The 26,104-nt window shown below is 38.6% G+C and overlaps 2 protein-coding genes and 1 non-coding gene across 4 annotated transcripts; all 3 read left to right on the forward strand.

Moving 5' to 3' along the window:
• The first annotated feature begins 6,011 nt into the window (after window positions 1-6,011).
• On the forward strand, window positions 6,012-6,118 carry LOC112083749. Its single transcript, XR_002897878.1, has one exon. It is a non-coding gene; the product is annotated as a small nucleolar RNA R71 (small nucleolar RNA).
• A 13,542-nt stretch (window positions 6,119-19,660) lies between these two features.
• LOC18012059 lies at window positions 19,661-21,708 on the forward strand. Its single transcript, XM_006395935.2, has 5 exons — window positions 19,661-19,863; window positions 20,499-20,619; window positions 20,949-21,045; window positions 21,173-21,259; window positions 21,378-21,708. The coding sequence occupies exons 1-5, from the start codon at window positions 19,800-19,802 to the stop codon at window positions 21,510-21,512; spliced, it is 504 nt and encodes a 167-aa protein (XP_006395997.1). The 5' UTR covers window positions 19,661-19,799; the 3' UTR covers window positions 21,513-21,708.
• A 178-nt stretch (window positions 21,709-21,886) lies between these two features.
• LOC18012616 (glyceraldehyde-3-phosphate dehydrogenase GAPB, chloroplastic) lies at window positions 21,887-25,797 on the forward strand. Of its 2 annotated transcripts, XM_006395936.2 has the most exons (9): window positions 21,887-22,101; window positions 22,182-22,277; window positions 22,356-22,520; window positions 22,593-22,760; window positions 22,862-23,022; window positions 23,113-23,174; window positions 23,246-23,295; window positions 23,734-24,140; window positions 25,515-25,797. In XM_006395936.2, exons 1-9 carry the CDS (start codon window positions 22,000-22,002, stop codon window positions 25,645-25,647), a joined length of 1,344 nt encoding a protein of 447 aa, XP_006395998.1. In that variant the 5' UTR covers window positions 21,887-21,999; the 3' UTR covers window positions 25,648-25,797. The 2 variants fall into 2 exon arrangements, with proteins under 2 accessions (XP_006395998.1, XP_024006701.1); XM_024150933.1 differs by having other exon boundaries at window positions 22,862-23,174.
• Window positions 25,798-26,104: the final 307 nt, after the last annotated feature.

A 26,104-nucleotide genomic window follows, 5' to 3' on the forward strand; every position in this document is an offset into this window, starting at 1 on the left:
CTTGCTATGGAACCGTAATCCAATCCTCTCCAACTTTGATGAAGCACTCGCCAACTGAATCGGACCGAAAGGTTCCCCGGACAGGCGATTTCGGAAACGTGTCTGCACCCAGAGATTTTGGCCGATACAATCCACTCGCGGTACGCGTTTTGGCCGATAAGTTCTACCCGCGGTACATGAAAATGGCCGGTAAAAACCTTCCTGGTGCGCGAGAATGACCGATAACCTCCAAAAACCCAATTTTACCACTTTTCAAGCTTTGATCACCATTCCACCTCCTGGATTCATCTTTTCAGCTCCAAATACACCTGATAAAAACTCAAAACATGCAAAGACTCATTGGGACCTAATGCATCTCCTAAGTTCTAAAACAAACCCTAAGGACCTAAAATGCATGAAAACATGATTTAGAATGAATTATGCAACCTAAATGATGCAAATTATGAACATATCAATGCTTGGGGGTTTTGACGGGCTGGCCTTGGTGTAAACTGGGCGCGGCCTCGAATCGAGGTTTGTAACCGTTTAAAGTAAACATCTCTCCTCGGTATAATTATACCGAGGTGCTTACACCGTGAACCTCCCCCACACTTAGTCATTTCACCACCTCACTTCTCATACATGGCCATGATGTAAATAAGTCGAGGAGTTTAGCTGAGGTTCTCAAACTTTCACTCGGTAAAAGGTGACCGCGGTATGAATATACCGAGGGTCGATACCGAGGCTATGAATACTCTCTGACTTGAGTCATCAGGCCGTGTCTTTTTCAAGCTTTTCTTTCTTTCAACCTCAAGGCTCACTGTCTAACTCCTGAAACACTTAACAAACCCTTCAAAAAGCTTCAAATAACAAGAAAAAGGAGATGAAAAACGAAATATTTACAAGGATAAGCTTGGGGTGTCTCCCAAGAGCACTTTGTTTAACGTCTCTAAGTTTGACTTTTCATACCTATTCAGGCTGTTTCCGGTTCAAGAAGAGGAACTGAGGTAGCTCCCTCTCTTGTTTCTGATGCCAAGTAGTGTTTTACCCTCTGACCATTTACCACAAAGCCTTGTCCATCTTTTCCTTTTTGCACGACGGCTCCATAGGGCCTTACTTCAAGAATCGTGAACGGACCGGACCACCTAGACCTTAGCTTCCCAGGGAATAGCTTAAGTCTCGAGTTAAACAACAGAACTTGGTCCCCTTCCTTGAACTCTCTCTTGTGTATCTTCTTGTCATGGAGCGCCTTGGTCCTTTCTTTGTAAATTTTAGAGCTCTCAAAAGCGTCTAAACGGATTTCCTCAAGCTCGTGAAGCTGTAAAACTCTCTTCTCTTGTGCAGTCTTGATATCAAAGTTCAGAAGTTTCACTGCCCACAAAGCTTTGTACTCCAACTCAACCGGTAAATGGCAGCTTTTCCCATAGAGCAAGTTAAACGGTGAGGTTCCAATGGGGGTCTTGTACGCGGTTCTGTAAGCCCACAAAGCATCGTCAAGTTTCTTGCTCCAATCCTTTCTAGATGAGCTCACGGTTCTCTCCAGGATGGCTTTGATATGACGGTTTGAGACCTCCACTTGGCCGCTGGTTTGAGGATGATAAGGGCTGGCCACCTTGTGTTTTACTCTGTGCTTCTTCAAAAGACTCTCAAGAGTCTTGTTGATGAAATGGCTTCCCCCATCACTGATAACTACTCTTGGAACTCCGAACCGTGGGAAAATGATGCTCTTAAAGAGCTTCACCACCACTTTCGAATCGTTGGTCGGAGATGCGACCGCCTCAACCCATTTACCCACATAGTCCACCGCAACGAGTATATATTGGTTCCCATATGAGCTTACAAAGGGGCCCATGAAGTCAATGCCCCAACAGTCGAAGACTTCTACTTCAAAGATCGGGTTCTGAGGCATTTCATTCCTCTTGGATATGTTACCGTGCCTTTGACAAGCCTCACATCTTGAGACTACATCTTGAGCGTCCTTGAACATAGTCGGCCACCAGAAACCACTTTGTAAAACCTTGGCAATCGTCTTGAATGCACCTATGTGACCACCATATGATGAACCGTGGCATTCTTGTAGCACTGGATAGATCTCTTCCTCGGCCAAGCATCGTCTATAGAGATGGTCCTTGTTAAGCACGTAAAGATACGGCTCATCCCAATGGTATCTCATCACATCTCTAAAGAACTTTTTCTTTTGATAAGTATCAAGATCAGGTGGCTCTGAACCGCATGACAAGTAGTTCACTAGATCCGCAAACCATGGGAGGCTTCTTTCCTTGATCGTGTTGGCTTCCTCCACTTCTAAGTAGGACCTGACTAGCATGAGATGTTCCTCGGGTAAAGCATCATCTATGGGGACTTGTTCCTCGATCCTCAGCCTTGAGAGATGGTCTGCGACCCCGTTCTCAATACCCTTTTTATCAAGCACCTCCATATCGAACTCTTGAAGTAACAAAACCCATCTTAGAAGCCTCGACTTAGCATCCTTCTTGGACATCAGATACCTCAAAGCCGCGTGATCTGTGTAGACCGTGACCTTTGATCCTACAAGATAACTCCTGAATTTATCAAATGCAAACACAATGGCAAGCATTTCCTTCTCGGTGGTGGCGTACTTTTCCTGAGCTGAATCCAAGGTGCGGCTTGCGTAATAGATCACATGGAGCTTCTTATCTTTCTTTTGCCCCAAGACAGCTCCCACAGCATAATCAGATGCATCAGTCATCACTTCGAATGGTAAAGACCAATCGGGGGCTTGTACTATCGGTGCACTGATCAAAGCTTCCTTGATTTTCTTAAACGCTTCTTCACATTCATCATCAAAGATAAACTCCACTTCTTTACACAATAGCCTCGTCAAGGGTCGAGCTATCTTGGAGAAATCTTTAATGAATCTTCTATAGAACCCTGCGTGGCCAAGGAAGCTTCTTATTCCTTTTACTGAGTTCAGAGCTTGTAGGTTCACCATAACCTCGATCTTAGCTTTTTCTACCTCTATGCCCATCTCTGATACCTTGTGCCCCAAGACAATCCCTTCTTGGACCATGAAATGGCATTTCTCCCAGTTCAAGACAATCCTATGCTCCTCACATCGCTTTAGAACCTGAGATAGATTAGCATGACAATCGGAGAAAGAGGAGCCGTATACGGAAAAATCATCCATAAATACCTCCACTTTCTCTTCAATTAGATCAGATAAAATGTGCATCATGCATCTTTGAAAAGTGGCTGGTGCATTACAAATACCGAAAGGCATTCTCCTATAAGCATAAGTGCCATAAGGGCAAGTAAATGTTGTTTTCTCTTGATCTCGGGGGTCTATGGGGATTTGAAAGAACCCCGAGTACCCATCAAGAAAACAAAAATAAGGATGGTTAGCTAGTCTCTCAAGCATTTGATCAATGAATGGTAAAGGAAAATGATCTTTTCTAGAAGCAGAATTCAATTTCCTATAGTCTATGCACATGCGATGACCGGTTATGGTTCTTTGGGCTATGAGGTCATCCTTATCGTTTTTAACCACCGTGATCCCACCTTTCTTGGGCACAACGTGTACAGGAGATACCCACCGTGAGTCAGAGATTGGGTAAATTATTCCTGCCTCAAGGAGCTTTAGTATCTCCTTCTTAACCACCTCTTTAAGGTTCGGGTTAAGGCGACGTTGATGCTCAATAGAGGACATAGCTTGGTCCTCTAGGTGTATCCTGTGGGTGCATATGTCAGGAGAGATCCCTCTAATATCAGCCAGAGAATAACCTATGGCTCTCCTGAATTTTCTCACTTCCCTAAGCAATGCACGCTCTTCATGTTCAAGCAAGCTATCGTTAATGATCACGGGATAAGTGGAGTTTAGACCCAAGAAAGCATACCTGAGCCCTGTTGGTAGAGGCTTGAGCTCAACAGGGGGTGCATCAGCCTCATTCCAATTGGCATCAAAGCTGCATTGGCCCGGAACAGCTTCCTCGGCCTTTTCCTTGTTCTCGCGTGGTTTACCATCGACCTCGGCACAAGCTGTTGCGGCCATGATATCCCGAGGTGTCTCCTCAGCACTCTTGGACTCCCCGATGTCTAAAATGTCGAGGCCACTCTTCTTGAGATCCTGAAACCTCGTCTCAGCTCCAAGTTCCTTCGGTTGGTCTAAGAGACGCATGTACACCTCGCTTTCCTCGTTCAAGTACCTGTGCTCACTTTGTTCCCGCGTCAAGACCACTTGTAACGGGTCTTCTGCGTTCAGCTCCTCTAGGAGCTCATCAGCTAGCTCCTCCATAACTTCCACATAAAAAACCTGACCTCCAATGGTCGGTTTCTTCATCATCTCCTTCACGTTGAACTTCATAGTCTCGGAACCGATGTGTAATTCAATCATACCCCCTCTCACGTCGATGATGGCTCCTGCGTTCGCTAAGAACGGTTTGCCCAAGATAATGGGGTCTAGAGGTTCCTCGTCCATCTCAAGAACTATGAAGTTCGTGGGGATTTCTATCTCACCGATTCTCAAAGGTAAATCCTCAAGCAAACCCACCGGTAATCTAACCGATCTATCAGCTAATACAAGAGAGATCTTGGCCGGCTTGTAGCTTTTGAATCCCAGTCTCTTGGCCACCGTGTAAGGCATTAAGCTCACAGAAGCTCCTAGATCACATAAGCAGTTTGAGAACTTCAAGTGACCTAAGGCACACGGTAAAGTAAAGCTGCCCGGATCGGATAACTTTCTTGGTATAGATCTTCTTTGTATTAGAGCACTGCACTCGTGGCTCAATATTACCATACCCTGGAGCTCCTTTGTCTTGTTGAGAATCGCGTCCTTTAGAAACTTTCCAAGCTGTGGTATAGCTAAGAAAGCGTCTATGATGGGTAAGGTAAGTTGCGTGTTCTCCAAGTGTTTCTCAAAGACCGCCTTGGCTTTGTCTAAGATTTTCTTTTTGAAACGCCCTGGGAATGGTATCTTGGGTTGGTAAGGTGGTGGTGGAACGTAGGGCTTTTCAAGCTCAGGTATCTTCTCCACCTCGTTACCGTTGCCTTTAATCGGTTCCTTCTCCAAAACCTCTTCTTTATGCGCATTATCTGAGGCTGCCTCCCCTCCGAGTTGCTCATTGGCCTCAATGAGCTTTGTCTTAGGCGTTGGAGCTTGTAATTCTTTACCACTCCTCAATGTGATGGCGTTCACATACTCCTTGGGATTTGGCTCCGGCTTACCTGGTAAAGCCGGTCCTCTCGACGATGTAGAGGCTTGGTTCTGCTTAAGCTCTCTGATATCTTGTTGCATTGTTGCGTGCTGGCTCTCAACCCTCTGCTGACCCTGTAACAGTTGCTGTAGAATCCCACATACATCAGTCCCCATCTGATTCTGACCCGTTCCCTGAATCTGTTGCTGATTACCCATCGGCTGCGGATTGAACCCTGGTGGAAACTTGTGATGCTGCGGTTGGCTGTTGAAGGTGTTGCTCTGAGCCGCTTGATTCTGCTGATTGTAGCTCTGCTGTTGCCCACTGAACTGTTGCTTGGGCTGGAAGTTATTCTGAAATGGAGCTTTTTGAGCGTAGCTTTGTTGTTGTTATTGAGCAGGGTACACTTGGTCTTGAGGGTTAGCTACATTTGGGTTTCGGTAAGAGAGGTTTGGGTTACTGCTGTAGTTGTTAAATCGCTGATACCTCTGCTGATTCCCTATGTAATTTAGCTCCTCTTGAGTGAGACCATCTTCATTAACATTGTCGAAACTTGGCCCTTGCTCATCAAACTCGCCTACGAAGTGCATTGGCTTTTGTGTTGCCATCAAAACCTTGTCAAGCTTGCTCTGAAGCTCTCTTATATCTTTCTTCATGCGTTGTTCATCACTAGATCCCTCTGAACGGTTTGCCCTGTCAAAATCTTCTCCATATGTGTCATTAGACATAGCGAGGTTCTCCACTAGTTCCATTGCCGCATTGATCTCTGTCCCAAGAAAATTTCCATTTGAAGCTGTATCGAGTTGGTTTCTGATCTTGGGGAGTGCACCTCGGTATAAAGTACTCAAGAGGGATGCCTCTGAGAAGCCGTGGTGTGGGCATTGGTTTGTATAGCTCCGAAACCGTTCCCAAGCTTCACTAAAGCTTTCGTTGTTGTGCTGCGTGAAACTTGAGATTTGATTCCTGAGCTTGGCCGTGCGTGATGTGGAGAAGAACTTTGATAAGAACGCCAGTTTACACTGCTCCCATGTTTGTATAGAACCCCTCGAAAGGTTCTTTTCCCACTGGTGAGCTTTATCACCGAGGCTGAATGGGAATAGGCGTAGCTTGAAGCTATCCTCTGACACGCCATTAATCTTTGTTAAGTTGCAAACCCGATCAAACTGATCTAGATGCTCAAGAGGGTCTTCTCCGGGTAAACCGTGAAACTTGGTGTTCTGCACCATATTGAGCAGGGAAGCTTTAACTTCAAAGTTGTTGTTTTGCACCGGCGGTGCTTGAATCTCGGCTCTATATTGGTGTGCATTAGCCCGGTCGTTTTCCCCAACAAAGACCGGAGGAGGTTGTCTCTGAGCTGGTGGCGGTGGCGGATGAACATGATGGGCTTGTTGCTCATTTCTATTCGCTTGTTGTTGATTTTGCTGAGCAAGCCTTTCGTTTCTTTGAGCCTGTTGTTGGTTAACATAGGCTTGTTGTTCATTTCTTCCTGCCTGCGCCTGATTAGCCTGAGCCTGGTGCTCGGCGTCTTGAGCCTGCTGCTCTATCCTTTGCTGTTCTGCCATTCCAAGCCTTTCAAAGTGCCATTCTCTCTCGCGAGCTCGCCTCTCAATCCTGTTGATGTTATTGTCGTAGGGTAAAGGCGATTCTGTGCTGCGAGACCTGGTTTTCATGCACCTGAAATCAAAGCAAGAACTTTCAAAAGAGTTAATAAAACAAAAGAAAGTAAAGTCTTGATCTTAAGAACAAATAAGAGACTAATGCTCCCACAAGTAGGCAACGGCGCCAACTGATAACTAAGAGTTTACAAGACTCTTTGTAGAGGTTATCAATCCCCTGTCTTGTAGTACAAGGGGTTATCAATCCAAACTTGTGAGGGAGACACTAGTCTATATTACTTGTGATCTTAAGTCAAGATGAAAGAGTAAAGGTTTTAGCTAAACTATTTAACAAGTAAATAAGCATGAAAATGAAGCAAAAGATAAGATTTAAACTAAGTAAAGATGCAAGTGATAAGCAAGTGATTCGGATGATGATAATATATGATAAAGATAGAAGCTTTAGACAGGATACTTGACTCGGGTGCTTCCAAGCTAAACTAGTGGGTTAATGAATCAGATTTATCAAGCGGTTTCATTTAACTTGAACTCAGAGTATGTTAATCTTCTCATGAAAGCATTAAACATCTAAACTGATCCTCTTTCATACCAAAATCCCTTTTGAGAAGCATGAATCAGTCAGCAATAAGATTCAGTTCAATATGTCATTTAAGAGAACAAACTATCACTCTCGCGATGAAAGACTCTTAAACCCTTAACCGAGTGGTTCAGACATTTCTACAAACACTTTTGTTGCGAGATATGTCTTAGATCTGAACCTCAAGTGATGTGCTTGGATCCAGCTTAGAGATCTCGTCGGTTAAGGAATGAAACATGCAAGACTAGACCCCTAAATCCACTAATCTATCATGAAAGCACCCTAATCTACCTATCTAAAGCCGCTTAAACGACTACTCACTGATCATAACGAGCTCACTAAGTCCTTTGCAAGACGTGTAGCTAGTCATGATGAGGAGTTTAATGCTGGATGATAAAAGAAATAAAGAAAGAACAAGATTCTGATGCAAAAACGAGATATCGGATTAGATTAATCAAGTTTCACAAAAGAGGCAAGTTCTTAAGGCTAAAAGATGATAAGAGACAAGTTCCTTAGGTTTTTGGTCCTAAAATGTATTTATAGCAAAAGGGAAAGTGTCGCGGGTCAGCCTGGAACAAACCGGGTACTGAGCCGCCTTCTTGGGTTGATGGGTGAGAGCCACGGTGTGTCGGAGAGTGAAGCCGAGGCCTTGATGTCGAGGGGTGCACGTGAGCAAAGATCGAGATGGAGATCTCGTGAAGAACACGTCAAGAACATGCATGAACCCTAGTCTTTGATCCAACTTCACGTGTGTGTTCTTGAGCCGTCTTGTTCTTGATTCTGGAGTTGTGACAAGGGACCTCGCCATGAAATGTTGCGGGGCTTGGTAGTCGAGGGGCTCAGGAGGACAGAGTCCGGCATGCAACGTCGAGGCCATTACACCGAGGTGCACGTTCAACACTTAGTCGTTTCCAGCTTCATTTCTTACGTGTGCATGCCTTGATCCTAACATGCCGGGGTGTCAGCACGAGGTCTAGCCCAAAATATTCTCAAGAAATGAGCCTTGACTTGAGCATTATCGAGGTAACGATGTCGAGGCTTGAGAAAATACTTAGCGCGTATCGCAACTCATTTAGGCTCATATCGACCAACTTGCCTTCCGGAAGAATTAACTTTCAGCACACGACTCCAATTGCTTTGAGACCAGTTCCATAGTCAAGGTGACTCATTAAGCTCGAACTTTGGTGAAGAAACTATCGGAGCTTGGGAAGTGGAAGGCTTCCTGGATTTCTCATCTTTTCACCGCATCGGCATCACCGGAAAATACAGCTTTTAGACCGATGTGAACTCCGGAGACGGTATCTTCCAAACCGCCGGTCCGAATTGGATGATTCCAACTGTTCTGGGATCTTTGCTCGATTATCTCCAACTTTTATGAAGATCCCGCCAACTGATTCGGACTGGAAGGTTCCCCGGATTGCTGATCTTTGAAACGCGCGGGTAAGGATAAGTTTTAACCGAGAATTGCTTCCCGCGGTAAGGAAAATGTCCGAGGGCTGTATACCGCGGTAAGCTTTTTGGTCGTAAAATTCTTCTCGCCTCGGCCTAAAACTTCACCCGAGGGAATTTTCACCCGATACTCGATTTTAGCTGATAATGACCGTTCGGTAAGGATTTTGACCGAGGTTCCAGTCCAGCCGGTACGAGTTTTGGCCGAGAAATTTCTCCAAGCGGTTTTCACCATTTTTGACCATTTTCTTCACCGTTTTCTTTCCTGTTCCTCTTCTTGAGCTCCAAATGGCCTCCAAAGCACCTGATAAAGACTTCAAAATATGCAAAACTCTTTGCGACCTAATGCAAACCCTAAATCCTATTTTGATGCCTAAAGACTCAATTTACATGGAAAAACACATGATGAGGACTCTAAAATGCAGCCTAAATGATGCAAAATATAGACATATCACAAGTGAGAGAGATCGCCTTACTGAGTCCGAAGGACCCGGTTGAGACTTCCCCTTCCCATTCTTCGAGACAGAAGACAACAGAAAGCCCATTACTTTCTCAACGTGTACAACTGCATATTTCTCCACCAGTTTTTCAGACTGTTTTCTTGCTTCTAGGACAACCTCCTTGGCTTTATTAGCCGTCGGCGTATCTGTCTGTTTAAGAATCTTAACCTGACATGGATGTGCCTTGCATTCAGATCCTACATGTCCCCACCCTCCACATAACGTACAAAGCGGTGGTAGCCAAGGGAAGTCGTACACAACTTCTACAGGTACTCCTTTAATTTCAAAAACAATGTGATGTTGGCAAGGGTTTCGTCAAATCAACATCGACTGATATCCGAGCAACATCAAATTGTTTTACCCACACAGTATCAGGGTGCAGCTGCTTTGGCGTTCCAACAGTACTAGCCAAGAAGCTTAACCTCTTCCAATTGTACATCTTACGAGGTACGTTCTTGAGAATGACCCATAATGGTATGGATTTCATCACTGGTTGGGCTTCCTCTGCGATCGGACTCCATTTAGAGACGATTATGGGGACATCTTTTATTTTCCACATTCACTGTTGTCTCACTGACGACAAAAACATCAACCTTATACTCTTATCACCAAGAGGCCAGATTTTATTCACAATCATGTGAATCGATCCAACGTGCGGAGCAGTCTTCAGGAACTTTCCCAGTACACAATCTTCCCACAGGGGAGCCTCGTCCAGAAGATCCGCTGGAACTCGAAAAACCTTAACACCATCAATCTCTTTTTCTTCGAGATCATATTTCTGCAACACTTCTCTGCTTTTAACCCGATCAGACCACGTTGTACTCTGCGAGTTAACCACCTGAGCGTTGCCCTTAACCTTTTCGATCACAGGATTTGTGTCAGCGGGGATAGGCGCTGATTCATCCGATAATTGCTGCTGCACTGAATCCCGAACAACACCCAGGGATTCATTAATCTCTTTCGTAGCCAAATCCATCACCTCCATCTGCACACCCAACCCTGAATCTCCATCAGAAACCAATTCCTCCATCACCGCCGTTGCCTCCTCCTTCTCCGGTGACGGTGGAACCACCTCACCCTGCGCCGCCATGCTCCTCAAGCCCTTGCTTGGGGTGGAAGCTGCTAAACCTAGAATCGCCTTTTGTGTCGCCAAAATCGCCTGCTGACGTGTCAAGGTATGCTTTTTTTTTTACATCTATATCTTTGACCAAAAAAACATCAATATCAATACTATTATTTGCAAGATCAAAAATCTTAGGTGTCTTCTCTACAGAGATTGTTTTACGTAGCATTAATGAAAAAATATTGTGTGGTGTTTGAATTTATTTTGATAGGTCGGTCATTATTTTTACGTGTTTTAATGGGCCATCGAGTTTGTTCATGAGCCAGTGATTTTGTTTTCAGTCAGAGCCACCATTCTGGTAATGGAGCACCGACGTCGAAACCTTAAACTTTAAAGCATTTATTCTATTTTATATACTCGTATCAACTACATATATTTTTACATACAACAACCATCTTCTAAGGTCTAGCAATTTATACAAAACTCGTCCACCTATTTTTTCACGAATACATCTTTTGTATATCCCGATCTGATTTAAATTATATCGTTTGTTTAGTTGGTTGTTCTTCCATGCTAACCTTTTAATCGTTTTATTCCGATCGGGATTCTTTTATGCTAACCGGTCAAATATCTATACTTTTTTAATTGTTCTATATTACTATGCATCACATCTATCTTATTTTTTAATTCCTGTTTTACTCTCTATGCAATTGGTCATCGAGATATTATATTTGTGTTCTTTGTTTTGCTTTGTAATTCTAGATAAAATTCGTTTGTTAATAAACTCATCAAAATTTTTTAACCCCTGATGAGAGATAAAACCAGCTGAAGGAAGGAGAGTCACCAATACAAAGGAAGAAGAATTTTTGCTAGAGAAATATTCAGATCGTAATTTTCATCATCCTTGTAATTTGTTCAGCTTTCTGGAACTACATTTTTAGTGTTTCAAGCTTCATCGGAGTACCGAATAAATTGATGATTTTCTGACACCAGAATCTAAGAAACATAGATAACTGAAATTCTTGTGAATTGAAGAATAAACATACTCACACGTTGCATTTCTCATATGTTTTGATGTGTAAAAAATAATTTTTGTGTCGTATAACTCTGTTGCTTTAAAAATTTAGTTTTTGAATTAAATTTATTCTAAAACAGTCCATCCTTTGATTGCTGCTCTAAAACCCAAATCTTATAAGATAAATCTTATGTTGAATCTTCGAAGAAGAGTTGAAGAATGAGATGAAATCTCGAATAGGTTTCTATGTTCAAAAAAACTCAATTCAGATTGTTATGTGTTTCTGAAGTTCACTGGTGTACTTGAACATGAGCCAACATGAATTGAACATTCATACATTTAATTCGACAATACTAAAACGGGTCTGAACCACTGACTGAAATGCGTGAGGAAAACACGGAAGCTAAAGAAAACAATGGATGAAATGAGGAAAGATAGTTGGGTGGCAAAGAATTGTGTGATTGATATGAAAAAGTGGAAAAAAGAGATAACGAAGCTTGAAGGTAATGAAGAGAACAAAAGAGAGAAGGAGAAGTTGAGGAGATAAGGCTAAAACTATATTGCAGAATTTATCATTAATTTAAAGAGAAGAAGAAAAAAATAAGGGAAAACTTAAGGAGATCCAAGTTATGAATATATAGAGAGGGAGGGATGGAGAGAGAGAGAGAGATGGAGAGAGAGGGAGATACAAAGAGAGGGGGAGAGAGAGAGCGATGGAGAGAGAGGGGGAGTGAAGGAGATACAGAAAGAGGGGGAGAGGGAGGGAGAGAGAGACAGAGAGAGAGATGAAACCATTATTCGTGCAAGTAAACAAATCAGAATATGGAGATAAGAGAATATATGAATCGGAACAATAATCCCTCTGAAGACGAATACAATGAAGACTGATAATCAAAGAAAAGATGAAGAAAAATCAAAATAGAAAGTCGGGGAGATATAGATGATGATGAAGAAAAGGATGAGGAATAAACAGATTGAAAGATATGTAAGAGGAAGAAGAGGAAGTCAAAGAAGAAGAAGTAGAATTAGAAGTCAAAGACGATGAAGAAGAAAAATAAAAAAAACGAGGAAGAAGAAACTCTGAAAGATGAATAAGAAGAAGAAGAGAAAAATGAATTCGATGGAAAATAGGAAGAAGAAAAATTCAAAGTGAAAGAAAAAAATACATTGAAATGGGATAAGGAAGAAGAATACGAGTAAACCCCAGGAAAAAAAAATAAGAAAAAAATCAAGGGAAGAATTGATCAAACACAATGGAATAGAATAAGAAAACTATGAAGAAGTAAAAACTGAAAGATAAATAATATGAAGAAGAATTAAACAAAAAAGGAGAAAACGAAGAAGAAGACAAATTAGAAGAGAAAGAAGAAGTAGAAATGAAAAGATAAGGAATAAGAAAAGCAAAAAATAAATAAGAGAAAGAAGAAGAAAATGCAAAGATGATCAAAAATAATTTTTGGGGATGATGTTCCTACAAAAATGTTATACCCAACGTTGCAAAACCATCGGAAAAAAATCTAAAACTTAAATCCCAAGTTTGCCAATCAGCATCTCTGAACTCTCGTCTCTTTCATGGTAGTTTCCATGGTAGTTATTCCAAAGCAAAACTATGAGGTATGAGGATGAGAACATATAAGTCGTTGGAAACCAAATCTAACAAAGAAAAGTGGTTAAATATCGCAAGTAGTTTCTGCCTCCGTGGAGTGAACGTCTTGCACATGATACACAAAAGAAATTTTGAGATGCAGATATTGGATGTTGCCCCAAATCGCATTTGTAAACTATCCCTAAAATTTGTTTTATCAGCAGGACCCAACGCTCATGCCGGAGATAAACGCTGGATCATGGAGAGAAAGTAAACATCCCACATCGGCCAATGGAATCTTTTCTAGAAGGAGAAGATGATTAAATTACATATATAAGAAGAAACACACCCGTAATTGAATAGAGAAAAACGCCAGCGACTGGCAAAATTTTCCCAAAGAAAGAGAAGGAACCGTCAAGAAAGGGGAATCGCCAAGATCGCCTATTCTATCGCAAAATTCATTGTTATCCGTGTTTTTGTGAACTCCAATTTTTTTTTTTTCAAATTCTCAATTCTCTTTTGAGGTAATTTCAAAACTATTATTTTTATAATTTTATTTTTTCAAAAATACAATTGTTGATGTCTATTATCACAAATATTACTTTTATAAATGTTTATTATCAACACTCAATTTATAAAGGTTTATAAAACATATTTATAAATGTTGTTAAGGGCATGTTCAATCTTCTTAGGGGAAAATCTTCTACAAAATTAATAAAGAACGTGAAAGCCCAGAAAACACAATGGAAGAGTGTTTTCCGATGGCTCTCTGAAACCCAAGTCAGAAAAGAGAGTTAAAGATTACCATAGAATGGTAAATCGAAGAGAAGAAAGAAGATCGGAAAAAGAGATGAAAAGATTTGAACTGTGAGCTCTTAGGAGAGAGATGAGTCTACACAAACCTTTTGTTGGTGGGCTCTTTGAAGTGCAAGAGATAAGAAGTAAAGAATTTGTTGGTGGAAAGACTCTACGGTTTAAGAACCACCGTAGAAAAGGAATGAATGATGTAGCTGGAATACTGGAAAATTAGTAAAGAGTGAGAGAGACTTGATCCTTTAAGTCACGAATATCTAGAGAGAGATCTCATGGAGCCAAGGAAGCCAAAAAAGATTGAACCCTTTTCTCGTTGGAAATGGTTGAATATTTATAGAATTTTACCGGACATACGTTAGTATACCGGATCGGATCCTGGATTTTCGGGTTGGTGGGTCGGTTATGGGTCCAACTAAGTTGGGAAGAGAATCTTTGAGGATTATGTCACGTGTCTGATGCTTCCACCAATTTTTCTTGTCATATTTTGTCTGCTATGACCGGTTCTTGGTGTGTCCCTTTCGCTCTCAGTGTCCAGCTTGGGTTTGGCGTTCAGGTGTGTTATAACCTTTTCTACTGTTGTCTTTCTCTGCATTTCACGAGTGGTCATTATCACTTGAAACGTGTAAGCATAACGCATTAAATGCTGATCTCTTAGGTTTCCAGGGGTATGGGTGCTGCACATATTCCAATTTTCAAATGAAAGGAAATTTGAATAATGTTCTCATCTAAAGGATATTCATACCTGGCTGGGATCCTTTCATAATAGGATCGAGCTGTCGCGATTGTATTGCTGGTTGATTTTTTCCTTCGGGTACCGATGTGGATTACTGATGTGGTGTGTGTGGGATGTCAAGTTTTATCCTAATAAGAATCAATAAGCCACAAGAGCACAACTGATCGATTGTAGTACTTAGGGATCAAATCCACAGGAAAGGAGGATCTTTTCCTGCAAAAGCCTTTGAAAGAAATATAAAGTAAGGAAGTCTAGAACTGGTCGAATTTAAAAGGGGTTTTTGGGTTGTCACTGAAACGTAAATTCTAACTAAACGGGAAAAAGAAAAATACTTAAGAAAACTGGAAAAACTAAAGAAGACCTAATCTAATCTTGAATGAAAATCGGCTGGAATAAAAAAAAAATAACCTAATGACTAAAACTTGTATGAAATCGGTGAAAACTTATAAAGACGAAACGCTGGATTTTCAGGGAAATTATCTCTGGGGATAAACGATTCAAACCATTGCTAAAAAGTAATTTAAAAGATCTTAGCTAAAACTTTTAAAACTCGAGTCACGAACGTATGACTACGCCACCGTAGTGGTCATAACCAACTATCTCTCGCAACATTTACGAGTAGGTTTCCACTCTGGCCCCAGAACGGAAAAGATGTTATCTTGCTTAAGACTCATCAACATTCACAGCTCACCATAGGTAGGTTTCCACTCCTATATATGGTAGAATTTCTCTTCTCAAACTAGATCTGGCTCCTAATGAAAACTTTCACAAAACTGCGAACCTAAATCAGATTATAGTTCATGACGCTACTCTCATGTATTAAAAATAAGTTTAGAATAAAAAGTTCTAGGATTTGGCTTCAATAACTAATGGAATCCTCATCGAACATGTATGCCCCCATTGAAATTCCCTCAAAACCAACAATAAAACTACTCATACATGATTAAAGAAAGCAAAAACATTGTATTGAAAAGCTGTATTGAAATCGATATGGAAAAAGAAACAAAAAGGGTTTAAGAGATAGTTCTCTATCTCCCTAAACCTAACAAAACTCTAAAAACTTAAAAGGAATTCTTAAACATAAAAAGCATACATAAGATACGACTTAGAGTTCATAAAACATGTATTTATAATGCTCAAGACATTTCTGGACGTTACTTAGGGTCTCTCCAAATGAAGGAATTGATTTGGGCTTGGAAATGGGCTTCAAGGCCGAACAGACCAATCTCTGCGGTTAGGATGAACGGGACCGGTGTAAACTGGGTGCTGGCCGCAGTCAGGATTGCTTGCCGACTGGTTGACGGGACATCTTTCTCTTCGCGTAACTTTTGATTGAACCGTTGGATTGTCTTGATGTCAAGTGTGCTGGAAATATGTTTGTTTCATCTTCAAGATCTCCAAATTTGAGCTGGATTAGACAGTGAGAAGGTCTTCATTTGAGGGTGAAATTCTGATGGTTTGACTCTGAGCTGAAAATCTGGTCTTCTATCCATTTTGTTAAGCTTTTACCTAAGTTTCCTGAAAAGAGTCTTGAAACTACAAATACAAGAAAAACATAATAAAAATAATTGCAATAAAAAACATAAGAAAAGTATTTCAAAACGATCCATAAAAGTGGTCAAAATACGGTGTTTATCAATTACATTTCCTTAGATCCCGACTTCTCCAGATCACTGAGCTTTTCTTGGGACATAAGGGAGGGTAACCTCTCTTCCTCCTGACTACTCAGTTTCTGACCTTTTAATCTCTAACAATGTGGCTTACATTGTCAGGTACGAAAAAACCAAGAAGAGATGGCCTTTCGTGTCGGATCTCTTGGATCCATTGGATCTAAGGCTTGGTGTACGTCATTTAGGCAGTAAGCCCATAACAAAACCTAATTTGGCCGAATGGGGCCGTACCTACAAAAAATGCCAGAGATGCCACATGTATCCACATGGTCCATCCACGTAGATGATGCTCCTAGGGTTAGAGGTCGCAAGTGAAGTTTTAAATCTGTAAACCATGTCTGCAAGTTCACAACAATGCGATATAGTACTTAGGGTATCGATCCGCAGGAATATTTGTCTTTTCTGCACAAATTTCAAACTGAGATTAGTAACGAGTTCAAAGATGCCAAAGGGTTTTAATAGGGTTGGTGTCAAAGGAAAAGTAGAATTGAGAAAGGGAAAAACAATATAGACAATCAATCTGGGCTAGAAATTAAAAAGAATGTTGGGCTGACAAGGATATCTTAGGGGATGTTCGATTCATATTAGGGTTGTAAGCTCTTAAAATCAGTTTCAAGTAATCTACGTGGAACTATAAAACACATAAACATGATCAGCTTGTTGTCATGTAACTAACCAACTAATCACTCAAACTCGACTAGTAGCTTTCATCTCTGGCTGCGAGAGAGATCATGCAATAACATACATGTTTTTTTTTCTCGCGATACTTAGGTAGTTTTGATCTCCTATAGTAAATTTGTTCTCTTGAAGCTATGTCTAGACGAATAATACAACAGTCTCATAGCTTAATCATCCTAGGATCAGTTGTTAGTTTATGACTTTAACTCCATGTAATATGAATAAGTTTAGAAGAGATGAGATCTAGAATATGGCTAAGATAACAACAACCTTAATCAAACATGGAGTCCCTTTTGATGGATCCCTTAAACTCAACAACTAAACTACTCAGACTTAATTAAAGAAAGCAAAAACATTAAAAAAAAAAAGATTGCATAAACTGAATAGATAGATGACAAGAATAGAGAGGGTTCAAAAGAAAGATCTCTATCTCCCAAACCTAAAAACTAAGAAACAAAAATTTTGTGTTAAAATATATGGTGCCACAAAAGAAAAAACTAATGAAATTAGGTTTTCTAAAACACATATTTATAGGTCTTCAAGTTTTCTAGGTCGTCCTTAGGGTTTTCTTTTAAATAATGCAGAATGGTCTCCAGGACCGGCAAAATGATAATCCACTGCGGTTGCAAGCTCAGAGGCACGGCCAGGCCTGTGTTTGCTACGGCTCGGATGCAAGTTAGGATAATTGACATGACATCTTAGTCTTCATGTATTTTTTAATTGAATCGTTGGATTGTCATCAATGAAAGTAAAATGGAAAGTCAGCTGACTCCTATTGAATGTCTCCAAATTTAAGTTGGATCAGATGGTGAGAAGGTCTTCATTTGAGATTAAACTTCTGATGATTTGATATTGAGCTAAAAATATGGTTTTTTTCCATTTTGCAATGTTCCTTAAGTAATCTGACAAGAGATTTTAAACTATAAATATAGGTAATAAAAACACTTTAAACTAAATAAAACACTTGAATTTACATAAGAAAATATTAATGAAAATAGATAAAAATACAGTTATCGTTAATTTAGATTCTGACATGTGTTAATGTTAAAATATAAATTTTTTATTTTTAATTATTTACTTTAAAAAAGAAAAAATGAAAAATGTTTTTCTAAACGAAAATTACTAAATGGAAAACGTAAACTAAGTGAAAAAATAGAAACTAATAATACGGATAAGACCACTTCAAATCTTCGTTTTCGAGAGGGATGATCTGTCTTTGCAGCAAATTCAAAGAGTTGTGTAGCAAAAAATTCTTTCTTTCTGTCACTTAGGGAAAAGATGATGAGGCTCCTTATCCTTTTCTTTTTCTTTCAAGTCGAATGTCAGAATCAGGTAAGGTAGCATGCGGGTTATCAATTTTTAAAATATAATTATGTTTTTATAATAAAATTACAAAATAAAAAAAAAGGAAAAACATGAAGTACAATATAATAAAAATTATTTTTTGAAAACTTTATCATTTATTTAGAAACCACCATCACCAAAAGAATAATCATAATGATGATTGAAGCTGGAAAGAACCACTGCCATTATCCGCTTCTACTGTCAATTACATATTCTAAACAGCTAAACTGAACCAGAGCTTTTGCCTTCCCAAATCAACTGGAAAAATCCCACAAAGAAACAACGAAATTGTTTCGAAGATGGATGAATAAGCCAACCACCTATCTATCTATCTCTCTAGGAAGTTGGATGAACAAGTTGAACACGTCTACTTGGAAGACAACCTCTTGAAGATGCCGCGACATACAATGAGTGGAAGCAACAAATTTTGGAATAACAAACGAAGCAGAAGTACGATATTATTCAAAAATGAGGTTAGATTTGCGATTCAAAGCACAAAATTAAGAAAACCAGCGACTATGCCCCTAGGCCCTAGTATAAAGAAAGAACCAACGACAAGCTCCAAGAAATTGAAATTCGCCTCAGAAAACTAGAGTACAAGACTAGAGAAACTGATGCTACATACAATGAGCTACCTCTCCAAGTAGAGTAATTATATTTTTATAGATTAATTATTAGCTACTGCTTCAAACTGAGAATCGATTTTTTAATCAATGAATTATCTAGCCTATATCAATATAAAACCCCTGCAAATACCTTTATGCCCAACACTTTGTTTCTTGATTCCTTATTGCATTTTTACTTGCTTGCTTACTGTATTTCGTGACACATCAAACTCACCCAAAAAACATATTTTGTCTTAATTTTATTCTTATCAAACGGATTTGTAGTGCAAGTTTCAATCTCGGTTAATCGACTCATAAGTTTTACAACACACGCATTTATAGACATTTAAGATCTAAATTTAAAATATAAATACAATATTTTATAAATTAAAATATATAAATAAAATCATAGTGAAAACTAAAACTATTTTTATTTAAAAAATAAAAATACAGACATGTGATGTCATCACTTTCTTACATTAAACAGTTCTAGTATTTTTTTTTTTTTGTAATGCAATTTCAGCTAATTTGGAGAATTTATGTGTAATTATAATTAGTTTGAAAGTTTAAAATGCGAATATAATACCATCAAAATTTAATGCAAATATAATACCAGCAAAAGGTTAGAAATGCGATTTTTTTTCTTACATTTGCTCCATTCAAAAAGGTATATTGTAGCAATAATAGTAAATCAAATAGTTCAGTAACAAGTCGCACTTGGTCATTTACTAATCACATACATAATTACATAAATAACATCGAATCGTAGCCGCGCATTGTAGTAGACTTGCAGTCGCTAGCAAATGCCTAACGATCAGGCCTGAGCTCTCATAAATCTCATTAGCCTTGAATGAAAGAGAAAAAAAAAAAATTCGCTCATTTTTCTATATTATCATATTTTATTTTAATTTATTATTACCACTGAATCAAAACTTAGATATCATCGAACGTCCTCCAAGCTCCCCAACTGCTCTCAGGATCTCAGTTTCTCTCGTCTTCCATCGATGGCGGCTCTTTCGTCCTCTCTCTCTCTTCCCAAGAATGCTCAACAACTCCATCCTTCTTCTGGTAATCATTTTCACTCGATTCGTTTGTAGTAAATCTTCGTGCGACTTACTCTCTCTCTCTTCATTCTCATATCCTTTTGAGCTGGTGCGATTTGATTATGTTACGATTCTAATTTATTGGTATTGTATCGAACTTGATTGTATTGAAAGATCCTTTAAAAGTTGTATTGGGGATCCAGAGTGCATTTTCTACTGTGATTTCCATTTTTTTCCCCAAAATCCAAAATCAATCCTCAAATTGGCTTGGAGGATATATCTTCTCGGTTGTGAAATGCTGCGTTTCATCTTTTGCTTGCGGTGATTTTCAGTGTCACTGTACGTAAATCGTCTGGAAATTATACAAATTTATAATTTGAAGAGGTTTTGGCTGAGATGAGCATTTTTTTGGAAAAGTTTAAAAATGTAGGAACCTTTGTTTCTCAATCACTTTCTTCAGCCTCTACTTGTCTTGCTCGTTGGCATAGGTCGCATATTTATCATTCTTTGTGTTTCCTTTTCTATGAAAGAGTCGAATCTGGTTGATATCTTCTGGTTCAGTACATATTAGTCTATGATTTTGCCGTAACCGCAAGTACTGTCTCTCTCTCTCTCTCGATTCACTGATCTTTGTTCGTTTTCATTAAATTTTCATGCTAGGCCTATCTCTGAAGCCAAGCGCCCATTGTGTTAATGTTTCTTTTGGACTAAATCGCTCCAACAAACTGCATTTTTCTGCTCTTAAAAGCAAAAGGATCTTAACCATTCAATCAGCATACAGGTAAAGAGTTGGTTCTATTCTTGTTTGTTTTATTTTTGGGCTTTGGTGAAAGATTATCATGAGATATCCCAGTCTCTTGGTATTGTTTGAGATGTCCATAGTTAGTGAATCATAAGGTCCGGTTTGTGTTCCTCCTTAATGTTTTCTGCACAAAGCAATTGATAGATTTGTATAGATTTGTATCGTTAAGAAACTTTACGCTTTGATTACTTGATTAGCAACTCATGTTTACACTTTAAAAAACTTTACGCTTTGATTACTTGATTAGCAACTCATGTTTACACTTTACACAGACCATTTGCAATGTCTAATAGCCTCAAATCTTGCAGAGATGATGACAGTTCAGGTAGCACAGGCCTATTTGTTGGAGGGTTTATTTTGGGTGGACTCATAGTCGGTGCCCTCGGATGTGTATATGCACCACAGGTTGATATTATGTTTCACATGATCTTAGTTGATCGCTCTTAGAGCTTTGTTTCATTAATATAACTCTCCTTGCGCTCCTTGATTATGATTCGTCAATGCTTAACGTTACTTTTGTGAATTATATCAGATCAGCAAGGCGATAGCTGGAGCAGACAAAAAGGATCTCATGAGAAAATTGCCTAAGTTCATATATGATGAGGAAAAGGCTTTGGAGGCAAGTTGTAGTAATCACTGTATCTTCACATGAATGAATCATATTTGATCTCTTTTGCATTTTTATTGTTTTGTTTTGTTGATGTACTTATATACAATACGGTGTACTGTTATTGCAGAAAACCAGAAAGGTACTGGCCGAGAAAATTGCGCAGCTCAACTCTGCTATCGACGATGTATCCTCTCAGCTCAAATCAGAAGATACCCCGAATGGGGCAGCTCTAAGCACCGATGAAGCCGAGGCTACAGCCTGAATAATCATGATCTGTTTTAGGATTTGAAATCGCGGGTGATTACTTATTATGATCCCAATAATTGTTTGCTGTTTCTGTGTAATTTTGTACAACTTTTCCGTCTATCTTTAAACCATTTGCCTTCTGCACTGTTTTTCTTAAAAACCATGTTGAAAGATATCAACTTGCTATGCCAAATCCAAGTTTACCAAGGCAATTTAATTGCTGGTTTCTGAGCTAAATTCCTTAAGAGTCTTAAGAGGGAAATATGACATGGCAAGAAAAATTTACAAGGACCTGTGATATTCTATTAAAGTATTAATCAATGGCTCACACGATCTTATCCTTATAGTATCTTACCTACATAATAACCACATATTTATTTGCTTCACTTTGAACCATAGGTTGCTTTTGATCAAAATCAAATATGTGAGGGTGCATGTATATATGCCAATGCCCGAAATTTTAGTGGCACTCCTAGCATTTTCTTCTAGTTTCACTTGCAGCTATGGCGACACATTCAGCTCTCGCCGTCTCCAGAATCCCGGTGAACCCGAGGCTGCAGTCTAAGAGTGCCATTCACTCTTTCCCTGCTCAATGCTCCTCCAAGGTAATGTAGACTATGTGCATGTGTGTGTGTTTCTGCGTTACAGTTTGTTTACCTGTTTTCTTTTGTTACTATCTACACAGAGGCTAGAAGTGGCAGAATTCTCCGGCCTACGAGTTAGCAATAACGGTGGGGAGGCCTCTTTCTTTGATGCCATAGCTGCACAAATAACCCCTAAGGTGACCATTAAATTAAATTATTGGATCTATAACTATATTGTTATGAATGTGCCATATGATGAGTTTGTGCAATATTAGGCTGTGACAACATCCACTCCTGTAAGAGGAGAGACAGTGGCCAAACTGAAGGTTGCAATTAACGGGTTTGGAAGGATTGGTAGGAACTTCCTCAGATGCTGGCACGGCCGCAAAGACTCTCCTCTTGAAGTTATCGTAGTTAACGACAGTGGTGGTGTCAAGAACGTAAGTCCTTAAAAGGTTAAACTTAGTGATCTCTCTTTTTGAACATTTTTTGACATCGATGAAATTGCGCAGGCATCCCACTTGCTCAAGTATGACTCTATGCTTGGAACCTTCAAGGCTGATGTGAAAATTGTCGACAATGAAACTATCAGTGTTGATGGTAAGCTCATCAAAGTTGTCTCCAACAGAGACCCTCTTAAGCTTCCATGGGCTGAGCTCGGCATAGACATTGTCATCGAGGTGAATATTCTATCTAAAGCTCCACTGATATGATGGCAGAATCGCACAAAGCAACTTAAGTAAAGAAGACAAATATATAAATAGTATATGGTTATGATCAGGGAACAGGAGTGTTTGTTGATGGGCCAGGAGCAGGGAAGCATATTCAAGCTGGAGCCTCAAAAGTGATCATCACCGCACCAGCGAAAGGTGCTGATATCCCGACCTATGTTGTGGGAGTCAATGAGCAAGACTATTCTCATGACGTCGCTAACATCATTAGGTCCGTTCAAACAAAACAGTTCTCATTAAGACAAGAATTAGTATTTGTTCATGATTCATTTTGGTTATGGCTTCTCTCTTTTATTGGCAGCAATGCATCTTGCACCACCAACTGTTTGGCCCCCTTTGCGAAAGTCTTGGATGAAGAATTTGGTACACTGCTTTTCTCTACTCACTACATGTTTGAAATGGTTTATAGCTCTCATACATGAAATAAATTACAGGAATCGTCAAGGGAACAATGACGACGACACACTCTTACACCGGAGACCAAGTAATATAATTTGCACATACTTATCACTACTGAATCTTTGTGTGTATAGTGTAGCTAAGTAGAAGCTTACCAGAAGAAATTGCCTGAATTCTAAGAGATCTGCAGTTTTTTTATTTAGAAGCTATTAATCCGGTGTCTGGCTCGAACTCTTTCTTTTTCAATAAAAGCTACTAAAGCATAATCTAATTAATTAAGGTTCGATTTAGTTTTGGTTTGGATACGGTTTATAATCAAATATATCGTTAGTGTTTTTCTTCAGTTTGGAATACATAAAAATAAATCTATTTTAATCCTTCTTACTGTATTGGGATATGGTTCGATCGATTTAGTTTGTTATTTGGGTTATCTAGATTGAACACTCTTGTACTAGGAAGCATTGAAATTTTACTGTGATGTGACTTAAATACATTAATAACATATATGTTTGCAATGTTTCAGAGGCTTCTCGATGCATCACACAGGGACCTACGGCGTGCCAGAGCTGCAGCGCTGAACATAGTACCGACAAGCACAGGTGCAGCCAAGGCCGTGTCGTTGGTGCTGCCGCAGCTGAAGGGTAAACTCAACGGCATTGCACTCCGTGTGCCGACCCCGAACGTCTCAGTGGTTGACCTTGTTGTGAACGTTGCGAAGAAAGGTTTGACAGCAGAGGACGTTAACGAGGCGTTTAGAAAAGCGGCGGATGGACCGCTAAAGGGCGTTTTAGCCGTTTGCGACATACCGCTTGTCTCTTGTGACTTCAGGTGCTCTGATGTCTCAACCACCATTGACTCTTCCCTCACAATGGTCATGGGTGATGATATGGTCAAGGTGGTCGCTTGGTATGACAACGAATGGGGTTACAGGTCAGATTACACATTGCTATTCATACGCATTCAAATTTTTTTATCATAATATAAAGACTTATAACAGTTTAAAAAATTTCAAACCAGAGGTATCCAATTTACATAATACTATCATACCAGTAAAGACGAGCACTCTCTGTGCTAAGTTGTCCACCTTTGTTTTTTCTGCATTACTCATACGCATTCATAAGTCTATTCAACCTACTAAGTACTAACCTAGATTGTTTGTTTGCATTTCCATTTAATGTTTGCTTTAGGAACAAAACCCATAGTTTTTTGTGTTTTAAGCAAAAAAGTTTTGTTAAATGCCAATGCAAACGTTAAACGTAAACATAAGAGTTTTTTTTTTTTTTTTAAGTTTTGAAGTTTGCGTTTATATATAGAAAAAAGTAAAAACATTTTATGTTTTAGAAATGTGATTTCTTTTTTAAAAGTACATGCATTTAAGCCAAAATATCGCACTTATTATCATAAATAAGTGGGAATTTATTTTACGCGTTTTTCTTACAAATATCATGATCTTTGAATATGTTTTATACAAAAACTAGGTGAATATCCGCACATTAGGTGCGGGTTTTTATTTTCAATTTTTTCAATTTTTTTATAAATTTTTATAAAAATTAATATTATCATCACTTGTTATTTCCTTACTTGTTAATATTTTATTCAAAAAAATTAAAATATTAAATATTATTTAATAATTTAGAGTTATATTAAAATTAATAATATCATCAATATTTTTAATTAGTTATAACATAAAATTTTGTTTAACATTTACACAAATATTAACTAATAGTCAATTAATAAAAAAAATTAAATTAATAGAATCATCATTTCATTTGTTACTTGTTAGTATTTTATTATAAATAATCTTTAAAAAATAATTTAAAATAGATATTGAATATTATTAAGTAATTTACAGTTATATAAAAATTAAATACATATCTATCAATATTTTTAATTAGTTATAACATAAATTTTTGTATAACATTAATATAAATATTAGTTAAGAGTCAATTAATAAAACAAACTTTTCATATTCTTTAAATGCTTTAAAATTTAATATTAAATTTTTATTAATTAAAATTTAAGTGACATGTGTCAGTTTCTCCAATGCTGATGTGTCAAGCATATAGAGAAAGTTGAACAACTTTTATATATAAGATATTGTTATTTTTGGATGACATTGCTATTTGATTAAAAATGTGCATATCTTTACAAATTCAACACCACATCATTTTGCAAATAATTTCCTAAAAAATGTTATTTACCCAGTAGTTATATAACCGTTTATATAAAATTTCTCTTTCTACATGTAATCACAGTGAAAAAAATATTAATACTAAAAACTCTCTTTCTATATAAAAATGACAGTCAAAGGGTAGTGGATTTGGCACATCTAGTGGCCAACAAGTGGCCGGGAGAGGTAGCTGCTGGAAGCGGAGACCCATTGGAAGATTTCTGCAAGACAAATCCAGCCGATGAGGAATGCAAAGTCTATGAATAAGCTTGATTCCATTTTTTTCACCAAACTCTTTTCTGAATAATTTGTTTTATTATTCAATGAGGATTTGACAAAATCATATAATCCGTACCTCTTAAACTCTCTCCTGTACTTATATCAAAAGGTAATGTATGTACCCATTCCTTTTCGTTTCTTGTCTCATATGCGATCTGGAGGATAATATGATTTCACTGTTAGAGACGGCGCTAATTACTTTCAAATTAGAGATTAATTATAAAAGCAAAACGTGTGGTGTTGCTGATGATTTTTTAGCGTTAACTAGGAGTGATGATAAATCAAGTTTACCAAATGAGAGATAACCTGAAATAGTCCTCAAAGGAATTATTTATTCTTTTGTATCTTCTTTTATTCTCTTGTCTTTTTTGTGGGTCTCTCACTTTTTAATGATTTTGGAAATCTCTAATTTGTCTTTGTAATTTTCTAAAGAAAAAAACTAGAA

The sequence above is a fragment of the Eutrema salsugineum genome, unplaced genomic scaffold (genome assembly GCF_000478725.1).
Source record: "Eutrema salsugineum unplaced genomic scaffold, Eutsalg1_0 scaffold_6, whole genome shotgun sequence".
Lineage (NCBI taxonomy): Eukaryota > Viridiplantae > Streptophyta > Magnoliopsida > Brassicales > Brassicaceae > Eutrema > Eutrema salsugineum.

Coding starts and splice junctions, on each gene's coding strand:
- LOC18012059 (XM_006395935.2), top strand. CDS start 19,800: ATGGCGGCTCTTTCGTCCTCTCTCTCTCTTCCCAAGAATGCTCAACAA. Junction 19,864..20,498: donor ACAACTCCATCCTTCTTCTG/GTAATCATTTTC, acceptor TTTTCATGCTAG/GCCTATCTCTGAAGCCAAGC. Junction 21,046..21,172: donor GATGTGTATATGCACCACAG/GTTGATATTATG, acceptor GAATTATATCAG/ATCAGCAAGGCGATAGCTGG.
- LOC18012616 (XM_024150933.1), top strand. CDS start 22,000: ATGGCGACACATTCAGCTCTCGCCGTCTCCAGAATCCCGGTGAACCCG. Junction 22,278..22,355: donor CTGCACAAATAACCCCTAAG/GTGACCATTAAA, acceptor GTGCAATATTAG/GCTGTGACAACATCCACTCC. Junction 24,141..25,514: donor GACAACGAATGGGGTTACAG/GTCAGATTACAC, acceptor TAAAAATGACAG/TCAAAGGGTAGTGGATTTGG.